At 36.9% G+C, this 18,134-nt stretch overlaps 3 protein-coding genes across 4 annotated transcripts; 1 reads left to right on the forward strand and 2 right to left on the reverse strand.

The window, feature by feature from the left end:
- Positions 1 to 2,605: 2,605 nt before the first annotated feature.
- LOC119993379 (AMP deaminase) lies at positions 2,606 to 11,756 on the forward strand. The gene is made up of 20 exons (XM_038840511.1): positions 2,606 to 3,170; positions 4,214 to 4,395; positions 4,642 to 4,831; positions 5,567 to 5,745; positions 5,844 to 5,895; positions 6,013 to 6,140; positions 6,251 to 6,430; positions 6,648 to 6,715; positions 6,841 to 6,983; positions 7,226 to 7,287; positions 7,552 to 7,665; positions 8,141 to 8,281; positions 9,401 to 9,553; positions 9,855 to 9,908; positions 9,981 to 10,091; positions 10,202 to 10,375; positions 10,455 to 10,535; positions 10,746 to 10,844; positions 11,157 to 11,272; positions 11,356 to 11,756. Exons 1-19 carry the CDS (start codon positions 2,792 to 2,794, stop codon positions 11,223 to 11,225), a joined length of 2,559 nt encoding a protein of 852 aa, XP_038696439.1. The 5' UTR covers positions 2,606 to 2,791; the 3' UTR covers positions 11,226 to 11,272; positions 11,356 to 11,756.
- Positions 11,757 to 11,884: 128 nt separating this feature from the next.
- Positions 11,885 to 14,711, reverse strand: LOC119993385. 2 transcript variants are annotated; one of them, XM_038840523.1, is made up of 5 exons: positions 14,608 to 14,711; positions 14,358 to 14,466; positions 12,289 to 12,350; positions 12,139 to 12,197; positions 11,885 to 12,060 (listed from the first exon to the last, which is right to left on the reverse strand). In XM_038840523.1, the coding sequence occupies exons 2-5, from the start codon at positions 14,432 to 14,434 to the stop codon at positions 12,040 to 12,042; spliced, it is 219 nt and encodes a 72-aa protein (XP_038696451.1). In that variant the 5' UTR covers positions 14,435 to 14,466; positions 14,608 to 14,711; the 3' UTR covers positions 11,885 to 12,039. The 2 variants fall into 2 exon arrangements, with proteins under 2 accessions (XP_038696451.1, XP_038696459.1); XM_038840531.1 differs by having other exon boundaries at positions 14,683 to 14,709.
- A 458-nt stretch (positions 14,712 to 15,169) lies between these two features.
- On the reverse strand, positions 15,170 to 17,500 carry LOC119995263 (protein trichome birefringence-like 3). Its single transcript, XM_038841718.1, has 6 exons — positions 17,299 to 17,500; positions 16,971 to 17,205; positions 16,699 to 16,870; positions 16,112 to 16,311; positions 15,855 to 16,013; positions 15,170 to 15,630 (listed from the first exon to the last, which is right to left on the reverse strand). The coding sequence occupies exons 1-6, from the start codon at positions 17,498 to 17,500 to the stop codon at positions 15,297 to 15,299; spliced, it is 1,302 nt and encodes a 433-aa protein (XP_038697646.1). The 3' UTR covers positions 15,170 to 15,296.
- Between the last annotated feature and the right edge of the window lie 634 nt (positions 17,501 to 18,134).

The following is an 18,134-nucleotide window of genomic DNA, read 5'->3' on the forward strand; positions in this document are numbered from 1 at the left end:
TATATATTTGCACTGTTTTTTTATACACATTATTTAACGTCTTCCTCAATCATGTCTCAATGGATAGGATATGCCCAATTCATAACATTTGAAATTTGTCGCTTTGTCAATGACCTTACCTCTCACTAGATTTACAGGTGGAGAACCACACACACACACATATATATATATATATGATATATCCATTCATTATTATTTGGAAATATTACAAAATCTTGTCCCATTCACCCACTAAATGATTTACCTTTTTAAATGATGGATCTTGTGTTTGGTTAGTTTCTAGCTGTAATTTTGTGCTTCTTTTTAACAATTACAATATTTATGTATGGTTACCTACATTGGATTCAATTCTAGTGCTGGTCCTCATATGGGCCACGACTTTGACAGTGTCAATATTCCTACCAAGTACCAATTACATGTCACTTGAAATGGACAAATTAACATTGCTCGTTCTGAATTGCGTGGGCCCAACAAATGGGACCCAATCACATATCATCGTTTGGCTTTGTGTCTCAAGATGTACTAAAAAAACATTTCATTTCTTTAATATCTGGCTTTTACAAAATAGCACTAAGTGGGTGGTTGGCTCTATCTAAACGAAAATAAATGGAAAAGGAATTGACTACTCTGGTATGGGTTCAATGAAAACATAGAATAAAAAGAAAATAAAAAAAAACACCTCACATATATTTTATTTTACTAATTATTATAAAATTAATATTTTCTTTGACATTTTTTAAAACTGTCCGTGTTTAGTAAAATAAAAAATATAGATTTTGATTAATTAGATGAACGTTAAAAAATGAAAAGACCAAATCATTTCCTACGCATTGTTGTTTTTTGGGTTAAGTAAATTTTTAGTCACTAAAAAATACCTAAAATTTCATTTTAATCACTCAAATATCAAATATTCAAAGTCAATCACTCAAAAATATTTTTTAATACACTTTAACCACTCGAATAGATTTTGAGAATTTCGGTCAGTCAACGCGCTGATGTGTCATGTTGACTGTTAAATACAACCTTTTTTTTTTCTTATGTGGCATGACACCTACCAAAATGATAAATAAATATTTTTTTCAAAAAAAATATTTAACCAGTCAACTGTTTTTTCTCCATTCTACCCCTCCTCTCTCAACAGCTCATCGACCCCTACTAGCCCTCTTTCTCCATTAGAAAAACCTCAATTTTCATCCCAAAACCGTAAACTTTCCTCCTTTGTAAATCCTACCTCTAGCTCATTTGAGCCTTTTGACATCTACATTGATCTGAGACCAAATTCCAAAGCCGTACTCATATTCCACTTCTTCATAGCAAGGCTCTTAAAATACAAGCCCTAATTTCACATCTGACACCAAATTACAAAGCCTTGGTTTTCTGAGACTGTGAATCGAATAATTTCAGCATCTTATCAGGTATCAAGTGTGATCTTTGTCCTCTCCTCTCTCTCCAGATATGAATCAGATAAGTCGACCAGGTTATTGAATTTTGAGATTTTCAGAGGTACGGCCACGAGGGTTTGATGAGTATGAAGCTCGATTTCTGGCCCGAATCTTGACCCTTTCTCTGGAGAATGCAAAGAGATGGCAACAATGGTCGTCTCGGGTCTAAGCAAAGCGGAGAAGGTAGACCAACAATGAGAGATTGAGAGAGGAGGAAATCGGGTTTACATTTTGTAAATTAATTTTTTTTGTGTGATTTTGTTGATTATTTGGGAGAAAATGACGTGCAAAATTACCACGTGAGCACCATCCATCCAGTAAGCAAAACCGTTAAGCCACGTCTGTAAGTGTAACGTTTTCCGTCTAGTCAACCTGCCATGTAAGTGGGTTGACTACCCAAAATAGAGAAAATTTGACCGAGTGATCAAAGTGTATCAAAAAAAGTTTTGGGTGATTGACTTTGAACGTTTGATCTTTAAGTGATCAAAATGAACTTTTGGATATCGTTGAGTGATCAAAAGTTTACTTAACCCGTTGTTTTTTAGTTTATTTTTGGTCGTACAAACTCTTGAAAGAGCTCACCTATACTCGTATTCTTCAGCATGTGGTCCTGTAAAATAATACCATTCCACAACCTATTTGAACAATAATGAAAGATGTATATAAAAATTTTGATCTGTCTACTGTAAATTTTATTATGCATGAAAAACTACTAAAAAAAGTGAATAAAAAATCGTATGGGATTTGCAGCTCCAAAAAGTACTGTCCAAAGGCCCACATAATTGGATCTTCTTTGCCTCTTTGGCATATACGTCTGGATAACGAAAATGACTCATAAATCCACACTTCCACCAACACGAACCACCACGGCCAAGGGACCGCACTCTCCACCTCGCCCGAATTAAACTAATAAAACCTGATTGAGTTAAGATACGATGAGACAGAGAGATCACTGACAGTAACACAAATTTTTGTGAAAACATGTTTAATTTATAATATACTTTTACATCTCATAATTGTAAGTGGAAAAATGAATTCGTTCAATTATTTTATTATATATGCATATATATTTTTTTTTCATGTCACGATTCGAACTAGTGGAGAAAAAAGGGGAAAAAACAATTAAAAGTGGAGAAAATGAGTATGTTCTCCTCCTCCACCTGTTTGCCTATAAATACACGAAGAAGAGGGGGTTGTCCGGGATAAACAAAAGAACACAAGTTATCTGTTTCTCTCCTCCGCGAGTCTGTTCATTAGGGTTTTTCTCTAGTTCACTCTCACTGTATGCGACTGAAGCATCCGGAGGGAGAGAGGAAGTGAGAGTTACGTTTTAGAGAGAGTGCGGGCTGATGGATGCGTATCCGTTGCATCTTGCCATGGCTGCGCTGGTAGGGGCGTCGTTCGTGGCAGTATCTGCGTACGTCATGCACCGCAAAACCCTAACACAGTTACTGGAGCTGGCCAAGGCGGTGGAGAGGGAGTGGGAGACGGAAGATAACTCGGAGGGCGGTTCGCCGCAGCATTCGATCAAGAAGAGGCGCAGTGGTGGTGGGGCCGGCGGTCGGAGGAAGGGAAACGGGTACCAACGGCGGGGGTCGTCTTCCCTGCCTGATGTTATGGCTGTTTCGGGAGAGTGCGGGGAGATTGACGGAGACGAGAAGCAGAATGGTCAGATACCCGTGGACGGGATTCCGGTTGGATTGCCGAGGCTTCACATGCTCCCGGAAGGTATGGACATGTCGGATTTATCGCCGGAGTGATAAACTCGGCTTCCCACTGATTATGATATTACGCGTAGATCCATATGGATTGTCCAAATTTAGTTGTGTCATAAATGATTATAAGGTTGATAATTAATATGATTCTGTAAGAAGTGAATGTTAGGAATGAACCGAACGTAATGAACTTATGTGCTTAGTGGTAGGCTCCTTTAATTAGTAAGTTTTTTTAGCTGCGAGTGTTGCTCTGACTATTGTGGATTTTTACTATTTGGTGAGCAAGATAAATTTGTAGAAGAGTTACACCTTTCATTTGTCAGAGAGTCTTATCGAGGATCATTAGTTAAAATAGGCTCTCTTGGGTCAACTTTAAAGTATTTTTCATCCCAAATTCCCAATGCTACAATATTATTTTTCATCCAATGCAACAATACTATGAATTTATTTTATTTACTTAGTTTGGGTGTGATACACCGATTCAGAAGTACCCAGCCGTCCAATGTGTAGGTATAATTCTAGAACTTGTGCTTTGATGGGAAGTTGGGAACTAGTATAAAGTATAAACAATTTGTAGTTCTTTAACTTTTCCTTTTAAAAGTAGACAGAGAAATGTTTAAGAACCAGATTTTTTTTTTTACAATTGGTTAAGAAAAGAAATATAGGTGCTCCTGGAACTGAACTGAGGTAAAAGTAATCATTATCAGAAAAGAAGCTTAAGACCTAACCGCCTCAAAGTCAAATCTTCCAAGGAACCTAAAGCAAGAGCCTGACTAAAAAATACCATGAAGGTAATTGGTATTTATCAAAAAACTGAGAGTACTCAACAAGTTTTCTTTGTACTTCCTAATCCACCTAATTTCATTATTTTTTTCCAATATATTCGGGATGCCTCTCGTTGTGGTCTTGAATCTTCTTACTTTTCAGATTATTGCTCTTTGTGAGCTACCTTTAATAGATAGAACAGAAAGACTTTATTATTAGCTTTTCTTTGTTTGGGGTAGGGGATTCGCATTCTAATGTGCTGTCTAGTTAACAAAATGATTATTTTAGCAGGGAAGTCTACTGGGCGTACAAGTTCAACGAAGAGATCTGGAAGTTTTATGAAAACAACTTCTCCCAAGTCCCCTATGGCTAGTGCTAGTGCTTTTGAAAGTGTAGAAGGATCCGATGAAGAGGATAATATGACTGACAACTCTAAGTTGGACCTTACATTCCTACATCCCAATGGAAATTCTGTGAGTTTGACAATTTTTTTTATACTTGTGCTCCCATACACACACAAACACAGAGTGCAGATTTAGACACCGGTCAGCCAGTGTTATCCCTTATTGGGTGCCAGGCCCAAACTTGGTTTCTGAGGAATGAGTCAATGCTTGCTATTTCCTAGAGAATTTCAATGCTGTCAGACTATCTCTGGTATCTTTTAATTTGCTCTTAGAACTTTTAAAAAGTATAAATTTATTTGAACATCACATGTCCAGGGTTATGAGAATTTACCGGAGCATGTCAATGCCAATGGAGAACAAATATCTATTGCTGCTTCAAGCATGATTCGCTCCCATAGTATATCTGGTGACCTCCATGGCGTGCAGCCTGATCCTATTGCAGCTGATATTCTACGGAAAGAGCCTGAGCAGGAATCTTTCACACGACTTAAAATTAACCCTACAGGTATTGGTTCTGTCTTCTCACAATTTGATGTGACACATTGTTAGCAACAATATGCCACAGCAAAAGTACAGAGCGGTGTGTTGATGAATATCTAACTTACATTTCCCCATTTTTGTTCCTTTCAACGTTGCTGATTTCCTGTTGTTTCAAATAGAAGATGTACCAGTATCCCTGCTGTGTCAATTTTCGGGAGCATCATTTTGGGAAAGAAAAGTAAAGAAAAACTAAAGGACCACCCTGACAGGTTTAGAAGTATATTTGGCTAGTTTTCGTGTATTTACTCTCACTTTTTTTAAACCTTTGCCTTATGAGTTTCAAAGGAGCAAACGGAGAAGGATATTAGTGCTTGAAACTATACTGAAGGAGCTAGGATTGTGAGAGGACAGTCACTTTTGATTTTTTGAACCGTCATCTATCTTTTGGTTAGGTTGGAAGAAGTGGACCAAAACAGATGGTGGGAAAACTGAAGCCTCTGTGTGGTTTCATGAGATAAATGGCTAACCACCATTTCTATTTTCTGTCATGGACTTGTGTAGCTGAACTCACGCCTTTTAATTGGCTTGTTGGACAAGGAGTTATGTATAGAAGCTTGTTTTTGGTTTCCATGGTCTTATTTATTGTGGATGGTTGTAATTGGTGACGCCCTCTTGGTGCCCTTAAGTTTTAAGTTACTTCTTTATGGTTTCCTTAAATAAAGGTTGTGGTTCTTACAGCTTATTTCTTGCAATTAAACAGAGGTACCATCTCCCGATGAAGCAGAGGTTTATGTGATTCTTCAGGAATGTCTCGAAATGAGAAAACGATATCTATTCATGGAAGCAGTTGCTCCATGGGAGAAAGAAGTTATATCTGACCCCAGCACACCAAAGCCTAACCCTGAGCCTTTTGCTTATACTTCAGAAAGAAAATCTGATGTGAGGCTATTATTTGATGCCAATATTCTCAATTTCTGCTTACTTAGGATTGTTGCTGAATATTTTGTACTCATGAACGTTGTCTATTTTTTCCTCAGCATTACCTTGAGATGCATGATGGGGTCATACATGTCTATCCAAATAAAGATTGTAAGAAAACATGAGAATTGATATCATACATTATTTTCTATTTTCTAATTTATGGACTTCTCTTTGATCGGATTACATTTTTGTGCATGCTTATCTTTTTTCTTCTCTCTTTTTCAGCTAGAGAAGAGCTTTTCCCCGTTGCTGATGCAACAACCTTTTTCACTGACTTGCATCACATTCTTCGAGTGATAGCCGCAGGGAATACGAGAACTTTATGTCATCATCGGTTAAATCTTCTGGAACAAGTAATTATGTTACTCTTGAAGTTCAAAACTAGTTGATTGAATGCTTTTTGGTGATTGCTTGGAATAAAATGATTATATGTTGATGTTATGGTCATTTGGTTGCTTCTCAGAAGTTCAATCTGCACTTGATGCTTAATGCGGATAGGGAATTTCTTGCTCAGAAAAGTGCCCCACATCGTGACTTTTATAACGTAAGGAAAGTTGATACACATGTACATCACTCTGCATGCATGAACCAGAAGCATCTTTTGAGGTTTATAAAGTCTAAATTGAGGAAAGAGCCCGATGAGGTAATAAATATTGATTTGTCTTCTAATATATCATCAATTTTTTTTGGTGCTAAACTAATTCACAATCTTTCTTCTTCTTCTTTTTTGTTGAAAAAAGAAGCTAATATCCTCCAATTTGTTATGTGCCCATGTCTGTTAATTTTGTAGTCAGTGCAAATTTGGTTGTAATAAACCATTTCATATTCAGTGACGCCTTGATTTTGTTTGCTGTATCCAGGTTGTAATATTCAGAGATGGGACATACTTGACCTTAAAAGAAGTTTTTGAGAGCTTGGATTTGACGGGGTTAGTAAAGTTTGCTCTAGTGGTTTTAAGCAAAACGATTGCTTTTTGTCACTGCCATTTATTTATTCTTCTTATACTCATAAGATCTTAGAAAAACGGATTAATATTTACATATGTTCAAACAGGAATGACCTGAATGTTGACCTGTTGGATGTTCATGCTGACAAGAGCACGTTTCATCGCTTCGACAAATTCAATCTCAAGTATAATCCCTGTGGACAAAGCAGGCTCAGGGAGATATTCTTAAAGCAGGATAATCTTATCCAAGGTATTTGTTCTCATCCTTACTAGTTTAGGCCCTGGCAAGGATGAAACATACCTTCTTAGTGCTCATATTCATCTTTTTTTTAACGTGCATTCCATCAACATATGAATGAATTAGTTAGTCTTAATACTGTATTTTTCCTTAAGTGAATTTGTGGTTTTGATATCTGAATTTTGCTTTCCCTAGAAGTAGTTTTCTTTTTGCGAAGAACCTCTAAATTGATACCTATGTCCATTCTTGACTAGGCCGTTTCCTGGGTGAATTGACAAAGCAAGTGTTTTCTGATCTTGAAGCAAGTAAATATCAGGTGCTGCCTATATATATGACATATATGTATTTACTTTTTCAGCGTGTACATTCATTCCTTGTTAGGTTTTCTGTCAGTAAGTAGGAAGATGTGCTAGTTAAGAATTGTGTACCTGCTAGTTCGACTCCTAAGTGCTTGGGCACTTGCCTTTCCCTTTTGCGAGTTTGTGGCATTTTTAATTTTGCATAAATCTCTCCACCCATGTATGTAATTATGTAGATTTTTGATAGTTTAATATGGTTGTTGCTTGTTTTAATGCTGCAGATGGCTGAATATAGAATATCCATATATGGTAGGAAGCAAAGTGAGTGGGACCAGTTGGCTAGTTGGATAGTGAATAATGAATTGTACAGCGAGAATGTTGTCTGGTTGATTCAGGTGCTCACAACTTTCTTTGAAGTCCATAATGTTTGTTATGTATTGGTAGGATGGGATATCATTTTTTCTCTTTTCTTTTTAGACTGTAAAATGCCTTTCATGTATGGATATGCGGGGATACATTTCGCATGTTAAGTAGCATATGTTCTCTTCTCAAAGAAAGGAAAATGTCAAGTAACATATGTTCTGGCACAACGTTGTTGGTTTTGTATACTATATTCATCTAGTTATTGTTAGGACATTATATCTATCACTAATATTTATTCTTTGAATTGGGTTGATGTGAATTCATTTGAAGGGTGTTACATTATGTTAAAATACATGCGAGAAAATGTTTTGTCGATACAAGGCTTGGCATTCAGCCTTCAAGAACTGTCTTGTTTTCGTTGGACCTTTTCCACATATGAATACCTTTGAATATTGTTTTCTTTTTAAATTATTTCTGCTGTTATTTATTACTCTTTTTTTTCCTCAGATTCCAAGATTATACAATATTTACAAGGACATGGGGATAGTGACATCATTTCAGAATATCCTTGACAACATCTTTATTCCATTATTTGAAGTTACGGTGGATCCAGATTCACATCCTCAGTTGCATGTTTTCTTGAAACAGGTTTGGTATTTTCTATGCAGAGATTCCTGTGTTTCACGAGGCGGACTATGCTTTCTTTTATCTTTTTTTTTTAAAAAAAGAAACGACAACCTCATAGTAGACAATGGTTGATTAGCATAGATGATATCTGGATAGGATGGTCATGACTTGTGTTCTTTGAACTTCTTGCTCCGCATTCTGTGCTTAACACTTGGTTCTCCTGTATTTCCTCCAAAGTGTGCAGTTTGATTTTTCTATTGCATTGAATTTTTCTCACCTTTGTTTTCCCCCTTAAGGCTTGCACTTCCATATGATTGTAACTTTCTGAGTAAATTTTAAACTCAACAGGAATTCCAAGGATGCCCATAATTATCCATAAAAAGGGTTGTGCTGGTGGATCGAAGGAAAATATCTAAGGCTAGATGTAATTTTCAATTTTCATCTCTTGTGGTTAATAAGTTGGTGAGCTGATTTAGATCAGCTTGATAATATGTTCATATATGCTGCTGCTTGTGCTATTTTATGAATTTTTTTTTTTTCATTTTTGCATGTTGAATTTTGCTCATATTCATTTTTCGGTCATGAAGTTTACGATGGATGGATGCTTCACCATTCATATTGAAACTTCTGACATTCCAGTTTTTCATCTAATCTAGAGGATTCTACTGAGGCTGCAATATATTGACGAGGTTGTTAATTGGATGCAATTACAAACTCTATAGTGCAACTGTGCAATATCAGTCAATGGGTATTATTGGGAAATGACTGCTAGGTTTTAGTGATTTCACAATCCCAAGGAGGTTTAGGTGGATCAACTATGAAATGCGATTGGCAAAACCCACAAGCTATAAATGGGATATTTAGTACATATTCATCTAGCATGAGTCCGTGTGTGCCTAATATGTACACCTGTGCTTTATGAATGTAAGACATTTCTTATTTCCTTTAATATCATTGCTCTCACTCTGATGAGAACTTTTCTTGGCGTGGATGTGCCTTCACATATGTGCATAGAGATATTCGGACATGCATGCATATGATGATGCACATATGTTATCATATAAGTGTTAGATTTCTAGTCCATTGAAAGTTTCGATTGTTATGTTCCCAACTCTTGCCTTTCTCTTTGAATGCATTTAGGTGGTTGGATTAGACTTGGTTGATGATGAAAGCAAGCCTGAAAGACGCCCTACAAAGCACATGCCAACTCCTGCTCAATGGACCAATGTGTTCAATCCTGCATTTTCATACTATGTGTATTACTGTTATGCTAATCTATACACATTAAACAAGGTGAGTGGTGCTCCTTTTAAAAGCAATTTTACTTCTCTATCAGGATTGCTTCGGATGCTTGACAGAGCGCATTCTTCACACTTGTTGACATTTTATGTTTATAAGAAAATGATAAAAATCTTCTCAGCCTTTGCCCCTATTGTAACTAAAATCTGCCGACTTGTGATGACCTTGTCTAGATCTTGTTGTGTGACTTGAGAAGTTGGTGGTTAGCCTTTGTGCTGGCTTTTAAACTTGCTTCTTTCTTCCTTAATTAGGTTACTTATGTGTCATTTGCTTGCCTGTAAATGTTTCCTTCCAGCTTCGTGAGTCAAAGGGCATGACAACTATCAAATTTCGGCCACATTCAGGAGAGGTACTATGGTACTTTGTTGACATTAATATGTATACAGTGTCTTGGTGCTGAAGATGTTTATATCGTTCTCAGGCTGGTGACATTGACCACCTTGCTGCCACATTTCTTACTACTCATAATATAGCACATGGCATCAAGTTGAGAAAATCTCCAGTCCTTCAGTATTTGTACTATCTGGCACAGGCAAGAAACATAATTCCTCTTTTTCTTCCATGGTTACATACTAAAGACTCTGTACATTTGTTCTCCACTTAGCAATTTCTTATTGAACATGATGGTGTGCAATTTTTCAGATTGGCCTTGCTATGTCTCCTCTGAGCAACAATTCGTTATTTTTAGACTATCACAGGAACCCTTTTCCTATTTTTTTTCTACGGGGCCTCAATGTTTCACTTTCTACGGATGATCCACTCCAAATCCACTTAACAAAGGAACCTTTAGTGGAAGAATATAGCATAGCTGCTTCGGTAGCTCTCTTTCCACCTTTTTTCTTCCTCTCATGTTCTTACCCCTAGATTTGTCTATAACTATAAATACTTGTAACAGGTCTGGAAGTTGAGTTCATGTGACCTCTGTGAAATTGCTAGGAATTCGGTCTACCAGTCAGGTTTCTCACATGCTTTCAAGGTATATGATCCATCCCAACCGTGTAAGAACTTGACTTGTACAATAGCTACCCTATGGCACAGAGCAACTTATTGTTAAGGCGACAGACCACCATTTATAAGATTAGTGTGTTTCCAAGTCAAATAAGCAATCGTTTTACCTTTTAGATTGTAAAAGAATTACAGGATATATGATAGCTGCTCTAATATTGGCTTGAATTTTCTGCTTCAGTCACACTGGATTGGAAAAGAGTACTACAAGAGAGGTCCAAATGGAAATGACATTCATAGAACAAATGTACCTCATATCCGGGTGGAATTTCGTGACACGGTATGGGGCTTAAGCTTAACTTGGATCTTCTTCTTGCTTTCCTTCTTTTGTTCTCTCGTTTGTTTTGAATTTTTATATCTGGAGCATTTGTGCTTTGATACTGCTAATTATGCTCCAAAACTGGAACTCACCCCCAGTCCTTTCCACCTTTATCTTTCCTACTGGCTCTCAATTTTTTTTTTCATCTAAGTGATTATGTGAAGAACGCAATAATCAGTGGCATAGGTTACTCTGGTATTGTTTCTTTTCCTGTTATACTGTCTATGTAAACATGATTGAGCCTAAGAGAGCAATTTATGGATGTGTTTCCAGATTTGGAGAGAGGAGATGCAACTGGTTTACCTGGGCAAGGCCATCATCTCTGAAGAATTAGACAAGTAATTGCAAGGCAATTGTGTTAATCTTAAAACGTTTCCAAATTTTTGGAGGTACTAATTTCATCCCAAGTTAGTTGGACTTCTAGACTAGTTATTTACGAAATTGAATAAAGCACGCATCTCCCTTGTTGCAGGGTGAGGAATCTACATTTCCACCTGCTTTCCTGCGTGTGCAGAGTATGGCATGTTCTTACTGCGGAAACTCCATAATGGCTTGAAAATGAAGTTGGTGAGAAGCCAAACAGAATTTGTGAACTAAGCCGGGAGATGCGCAAAAGGTCTAATGACACTTGAATGTGGATTAGATCTGCAGCAACAGGAAGCTGGTGGAAGCTCAAACACCTAAAATATAGCTTTTAAGGTTAAGTACAATAATATAAAATGTAGATATAATAGAAGTTTTCTGAATGCTGTTTAGTGGCTTCCTGTAATACTGAACCCTTGTGGCAAGAGGATGATTGCTTGCTTTGCAATTTTGGCAGAATTTTTTTGATGCTTAATATAAACAGCCATGGAATGCAGAATTATGTGCTCAGATTTCTGTTTACCTTTAAAGAAAAGGGTTAAAGGAGTTGTGATGGATTTTGTTTACTCTCTGGTCAGCTTTGTGGTAACTGCCACCGAAGAAGGCTGCTATATGGCCATTCTTGATGGCATCAGCTTCATCAGAAAAACAGCTTATTTGTATTGGCAAAAATAACTAGCAACAATAACCATCCTCCACATCATAATTTACAAAGCTCATCTTAGTGGACATGGGGGGGTTAAAAGACGAGAGATTCAAAGTTCATTGCAAGAACAGTTCATCACCACAGCATTCAACGATCTTTGGGCGGCGACTGCAGCAAACACAATGGTATTTTATTAGAACCACCCACTAAAGATTATAAAAACCAAAGTAGCGGTTAGCATCCAACCTGGAAATTTTCTGAGAAATCTTTCATCTGTTCAGAAAGTTCCTGCTTCTTCTGTGAAGCTGCAAAGGGGAGTAAGTCCACATTACATCATTGAGACTAGCAAAGCGTAAACAACAAATCAACAAATGAAACGTGATAAATGAGAGATACCCATTTTGGACACAGCCTCAATTCTCTTATTTGTCCTCACAGCAAACCTTTGGAATGCGATACTGCAACAGAAAGTTGACAAAAAAAGAAACTATAGTCGGCTTTTCTACAACTGGAAGATTCAAATATAATCCTCTACTTGAAAATTGAAAGAAAACCACAATAGTAACCAACAATCCTTGAATCCAAAAGATAACGACAACATAAATCTTCAGTACGAATAATACACCAGCATTAAGATACATGGAGATAACAAATTATACAACCGGACAAACGATCACGGCTAGTAACTCACAAATAGATGGAATTATCACTAACACAAACCCTACAAACAATAAAAAGGTTGAGCCACAACAAGGTTGTACTAATAACGACCAGCCATAAATCAAGCTTCATTGAGACTAATTTTATTGTTGTTGGCTCCAGAAAGATGAATCATTCTAAACACAAGAAATCACAAACCTGACTTCCATTCTGTCAATAAAAGGAAAACATCCTCTAATTTAAATAATCGTCATATGAACCATTGCCAATAAGGAGCTTTGATAGACTAGATCAATAACACTATTCACCATGTACATGGAAGAAGAATCTTTTGCATTTATGAAGAATTTCTTGACATTGCAGATAAATTTTACTAAAAGTCCCTAGCAGCAGTTCTGTGCAAATATACATTTTAAAACCATGACTCTAAAGTTAACAAACTTAAAAAGGAAAATATTTCATGTCTAACATCATAGCCATGTATAGGCAACATGGAATAACAAAAATAAAATATCATAATAGGCCAAATAAAAGAAGATGGGAATTAAACTTAACATATTGGTGAAATTTCCCAAACCTCCTATCTGCAGTAAAAAACAAATTACACAAAAGACTCCACTGTAGATTAAAAGTCAGAAGTTTGAAAAGTTTTGCTTCTACGAGCAAACCAATTGGAAATGTGAATAATTTCCAATGGCCTAAAGTAAGAAGCTTTAACTGACTGCAGTCAAAAGGTCAGGGAGTCCAACCACATTTTAACTGCCTCCCAGTCAATCAACTAATAACCAATATGGTTCTGAATCTAAGCCAATCCATCAACTGGGAATAGCTCCCCATATACTGACATGGTCAGAGACACAAAATCTATGAATCCATTTAACTCGCAGCCACAAACTTCTCCAAGGAAAGAAATTGCTTTTTTTTTATAATATAAACAAAAGACATGAAATAACAGCAATGAAGCAATTATGTTAGCAGCAAACACACCCCCATGTTACTTCTATTCATCCCTGCCAAACCCAAAATACGGGAGAAATCATACAAGCAACCCTCAACACAATGGTGAAAGATTTTTCAAACTTCATATTCTGCAGCACAAAGAATGTTATGCAGCAGATTAAAAAACAGTGAAACGTTTGAGATTATTTTGCTTCAGAACATACCATACAGGAGAGCATTACTCTTGACGGCTCGAAAAGAAGCTTAAGATAACCATAGAAATCATCACATCGTATAATGCAAAGCTTTCATCATGATTTTCACAATAAGATAGACAGGAAAGGAAAAAATATGAATCATGTAACACAAAATTAACCTACTAAGCCAAAGAGTTTCTCAAAGTTCAAAAATTGCAGATAAAGCACACTCCACTGCACAGTGCTGTATGATAAAAAGACTGCAAATTCTGATGTTGTTTTCCCCTCAGCCTCAATAGACTGAAGGAGGATTCACTCTCTAATAGCATCACACACTTAACTTGTCCTCTGTGTTATCAGAGGGGCCCAAAAATTCACAACACTAAAATACCAAAAGACTAAACATGATTACTCACGAATTTCTCAATGACAACCATATGACCACAATGCCAAACCGGGTAAAAAACCGACCACCAAACTTATAACGCCACAGTTAAAACAGCAACAATAAATCTATTGTACCTAAAATAAAATTTTCTCCAACATATGCAATGAATCCCAGATGAATCTAACAACCAAGATACAGAACCCTTTGCACTTTAGCAACACAAGCTGAAATAGTAAAAAAACATTAGGGCACATAATCTAAATGAACAGATTAAAAGGTACCTATTAGAGAGGGTATCAACGACAAGCTGATTAAGCACGTAAGACATAACCCTATGCAATAAATTACCGCCCGCCATTATCGTATCTCCAACTATACAAAGACCGTGACCTGCAAAAAGAAATATAACATAAAAATCTGCAAGTCGAGATTACAAAGTGAAGCTAAATCGTATTCTACGCAGAACACTAAGGATTATAACAGCCGGTATCGGAAACCCTAGAACGATAAAGAGAAGACTAGATCACTTACCAAACGCATAAAATTAAGGAGTACCAGCCGGTATCGGAAACCCTAGAACGATAAAGAGAAGAATAGATCACTAACCAGACGACGTTGCGACAAATGAGTCTCGATCTACTTATAAGACTCGTAAACGGAAGTGTCTGGATTTTGGTGGTCAACAATCAACATGATCCCGGGCCCATGACACGCCTTCCAAACTCTAAACCGGCCCAATTTTTGGATTATCAACTCAGTTTTGGGCCGAGTATAAGCCCAATAGATGGGCATCCACGGAATTTTGGACCTTTTTTTTTTTAAATCTATAATCTGAGATGATCTTTTTGTCTAATAATCTCTACAAGGGATCCTTAATTACAATCCTCGTTTTATTCACAATGATACATGGCATGTGGATAGTTGATTATAAAAACATATAAAAACATATGTATGGTCCCTTTAACAGCCTACCCCTTCACATGGATTGGGGTCTCAATTTTTTTAACTTGGCTGTTAAAATTTGGCTTTTCATTTTAACTTGGCGGCTAAAGATATTGATCAATTGATAACGAGTTCTCAACATATTACGAACCAATAAATGACTTTTCATTTTAACTTGGCTGTTAAAAAGAATGAAAGAACGTTTGACACTTGTGGTAAAAGATTAAGGTTGAGAAAAGACAATCAATTACATTAATACTCAATTTGCGTAGCAATGACTACAAATGTGCAAGGAATATTTGATTCCACGTATCAGGAACTCCAGGCAGACACCAATGTATGCAATCTGCATGGTGTATTGGGTCAGCCTTCTGTTCTTCCGTCAACAATTTGCCCGCAGTTTCAGTAAAAACCGATGCGTGGCCATCGATGCGGTAGTCGGAGAGTTGTGTTACGTTGATGACTGTAACAGGAACTTTCATTCTCTTCACGACGTTGGCAACCACACTCATCATGCGCTTATCTGCACCACTCCCCCAGAACTTCTTCTTCTTGATTGGTCTTGTCTCGTTGTAGCATTTAGTCCCGTTCGGCTTGTCCCAATCTTCGCTCCTGAATACAACATTAAAAATGCGATGTTTGGTTAGTAAATAGTAATTAATTATCAACAGTCTTATGGATCCCAATATATCTCAAATGATGAAATGGACACACACGATTTCATTTGGATCATATGGGACCCACGATTTCATGCACTTCATCACAACATTATCTAATTACAACTAAGCAGTATGAGATTTATCTAAAAAAAAAACTAAGCAGTATGAGAGAGCAACCTTGTATGAGTAGGCGACATGGTAGTAAAGAAGACACGAGTCTTGTTAGGATTTATTGTTGAGTCGACCCAATTGGCCCAAGTTCTCAAGCCAAGTTTGTAAGCAATAGGTGTGTCCAGGACTTCGTACCCTTCTTCCCCATTAGCAAACGAGCCCCATCTGCGCTCGAAAGGGGAAAAAAAAAAAGGAATTTAGTAAGACACCATTTGATTTGATAATTCAAAGTGTAATGATTTTAATGAAATACAATTACTTACAGTACTTTTAGCCTAAGACCACTCATCCACCAAACGTAAGTATTGAACACAAGAATGTCCACGTCCTCCCAGTTTTTGGCGTGTTTGGCGACGGAATCCACTTTCATTATTCTCTTTTTGGGATCTGCTATGATTTGGAGATCCGTATTGGACTCGATAAGAAATGGTGCCCAATAGAATTCAATTTTAGCGTCGTATTCCTGTAATAATTAGGCACATTTAATCAAGGTTGATTACATGTTTACCATGATTAATGTAACTTCAGTTGAGGAAGTTTTTTTTTTTTTTTTCTCAACTATCTCAAAGATTGAAATGGATGTATATGATTTCATATGGATCATGTAGGACATGTGGGACTCATGATTTTACATGAAATCGAACAAAAAACACTGGAATCTTTCGGATTTTCGATAATGAATTTTGAATTCTGGCAAAGGGTACTATCATGATGAGAGACAAAAACTATAGTACTTCACTTCAAAGCTAAGGAAGACTTTAATTTAGGTGAGACTTATTATACATGGTACTGTACACAGGTTTTCCATGTAAGTATATATATTGTTTATTTATATATATAATGATCATACCTTGGCTTTAAAGACTGAATGAACGCGTCCAAATCTATAGAACCTCTTGTGTTCAGGTATTATTGATGAAACCATGCATATGAACGACTCCCATTGGCCTCTTTGCAGCGAGTCCCCCACAAACATGAGCCTCTTCCCTCTAAGTTTCTTAAGGGCAACTTCTGGATTAAACCTACATGAACTCATCACATTTCATTTGCCTACATATTAATGTGTGTGTGAGTGTGTGTATATTCAATTTGCATATATACGCATGCAGATGAACGAAGTACCTCGGCAAAGTGCAGTCATCGGGCTGCCATTCCCAGTGACGATAATCCGAATCTGGCCGTCCATTTTTGACGCAAGAAACTTGCCTATCTAGAAATGGGCATGATCTGTCGGTGTAGAGAGGCTTAAATGACTTGTTGAACACCCACTTTCCGTGCATTATGCTGCATTCTTCTGGATCAAACTCGAACCTATCGTCAGCTGCCGTGTTAAAATAGTCCTCCGAAGTTTTTTCTTCTGCAACAAGAGAATTATTCATTGATGAAATTAATGTAAAATTAATAAACAAACCAATAATCACGTTAATTTTACTGGGTTTGAAGAACTTACTGGATTTGGTGGAACTGCGTCTCTTAGAACAAGACTTGAACTTGAAAATAGAAGTAGAAGAGATGGAACTTATTCTTTCTGTGTTGTATAAGAGAGCTACAAATGCTAAACTGCAGACGACGACAGCGACAATCGAGAGAGGGAGCTTCCCTCTTGAAGTAATTTTCATTGTAGCAGAAGGAGAAGGTGAAGCTAAGCTCATGGTTGAATATGAAGAAGAAAATTATAAGAAGCTTAGAGCAGAAATAAAGAAGATATATAGTTTCAAAGCGCAACAGAATGATTGATGAGGACTTTGTTAGAGATTCTGAGCTCTATTTGGGACATAAATTATATATGGTTGTGTTGAGTAGGAGTAAAGCTAAAGCCATGTATGGCTTGATTTTTACGACTTTTTTTAGGATATGAAATGGAGGTTAGAACATAATAAGTTGGAATGATAACATCCTGGGCTCCCTCCTGTTTTTTACTAATAGTTGAAGCTATTATATATATGTGTAGTGACCCTACCTATTCTGTTTGTTATCATAAAGCCATATATAATGTTCGTTAGGTAGGGATGTTCCCTGTTGATGCAGAGTCATAGGCATAGTATCGCTCTTTTGACTTGTGTGTGTGCAGGTAATTGTTATGTACGGACTTATATACATCTACGATAGCCTTACGGCGTCCTTTGTTCTTGTTTTTTTCCTAGTTATCCCAAATGCTGAGATATATGCATACAATTTCATGTGGGGCATGTGGGATTCATGATTTCACATGGATCATGTGTGTCTATCTTTAACATTTGGGAAAGTCGGGACAAAAAGACACATGGATTCTTAGCATTTTGATAC

Source organism: Tripterygium wilfordii, chromosome 3 (assembly GCF_013401445.1).
Source record: "Tripterygium wilfordii isolate XIE 37 chromosome 3, ASM1340144v1, whole genome shotgun sequence".
NCBI classification, from domain to species: Eukaryota; Viridiplantae; Streptophyta; class Magnoliopsida; order Celastrales; family Celastraceae; genus Tripterygium; species Tripterygium wilfordii.

Excerpts from the sequence above, each read along its gene's own strand:
- LOC119993379 (XM_038840511.1), top strand. The coding sequence starts at position 2,792 with ATGGATGCGTATCCGTTGCATCTTGCCATGGCTGCGCTGGTAGGGGCG. Across the intron at positions 6,431-6,647 it reads TGAGGAAAGAGCCCGATGAG|GTTGTAATATTCAGAGATGG; the intron begins GTAATAAATATT and ends TGCTGTATCCAG. Across the intron at positions 10,092-10,201 it reads ATTTGTACTATCTGGCACAG|ATTGGCCTTGCTATGTCTCC; the intron begins GCAAGAAACATA and ends GCAATTTTTCAG.
- LOC119993385 (XM_038840523.1), bottom strand. The coding sequence starts at position 14,434 with ATGGCGGGCGGTAATTTATTGCATAGGGTTATGTCTTACGTGCTTAAT. Across the intron at positions 12,351-14,357 it reads GTTGATACCCTCTCTAATAG|TATCGCATTCCAAAGGTTTG; the intron begins GTACCTTTTAAT and ends TTTCTGTTGCAG. Across the intron at positions 12,061-12,138 it reads ATTTCTCAGAAAATTTCCAG|TCGCCGCCCAAAGATCGTTG; the intron begins GTTGGATGCTAA and ends TGTTTGCTGCAG.
- LOC119995263 (XM_038841718.1), bottom strand. The coding sequence starts at position 17,500 with ATGAGCTTAGCTTCACCTTCTCCTTCTGCTACAATGAAAATTACTTCA. Across the intron at positions 17,206-17,298 it reads ACGCAGTTCCACCAAATCCA|AAGAAAAAACTTCGGAGGAC; the intron begins GTAAGTTCTTCA and ends CTCTTGTTGCAG. Across the intron at positions 16,871-16,970 it reads GATGACTGCACTTTGCCGAG|GTTTAATCCAGAAGTTGCCC; the intron begins GTACTTCGTTCA and ends GAGTTCATGTAG.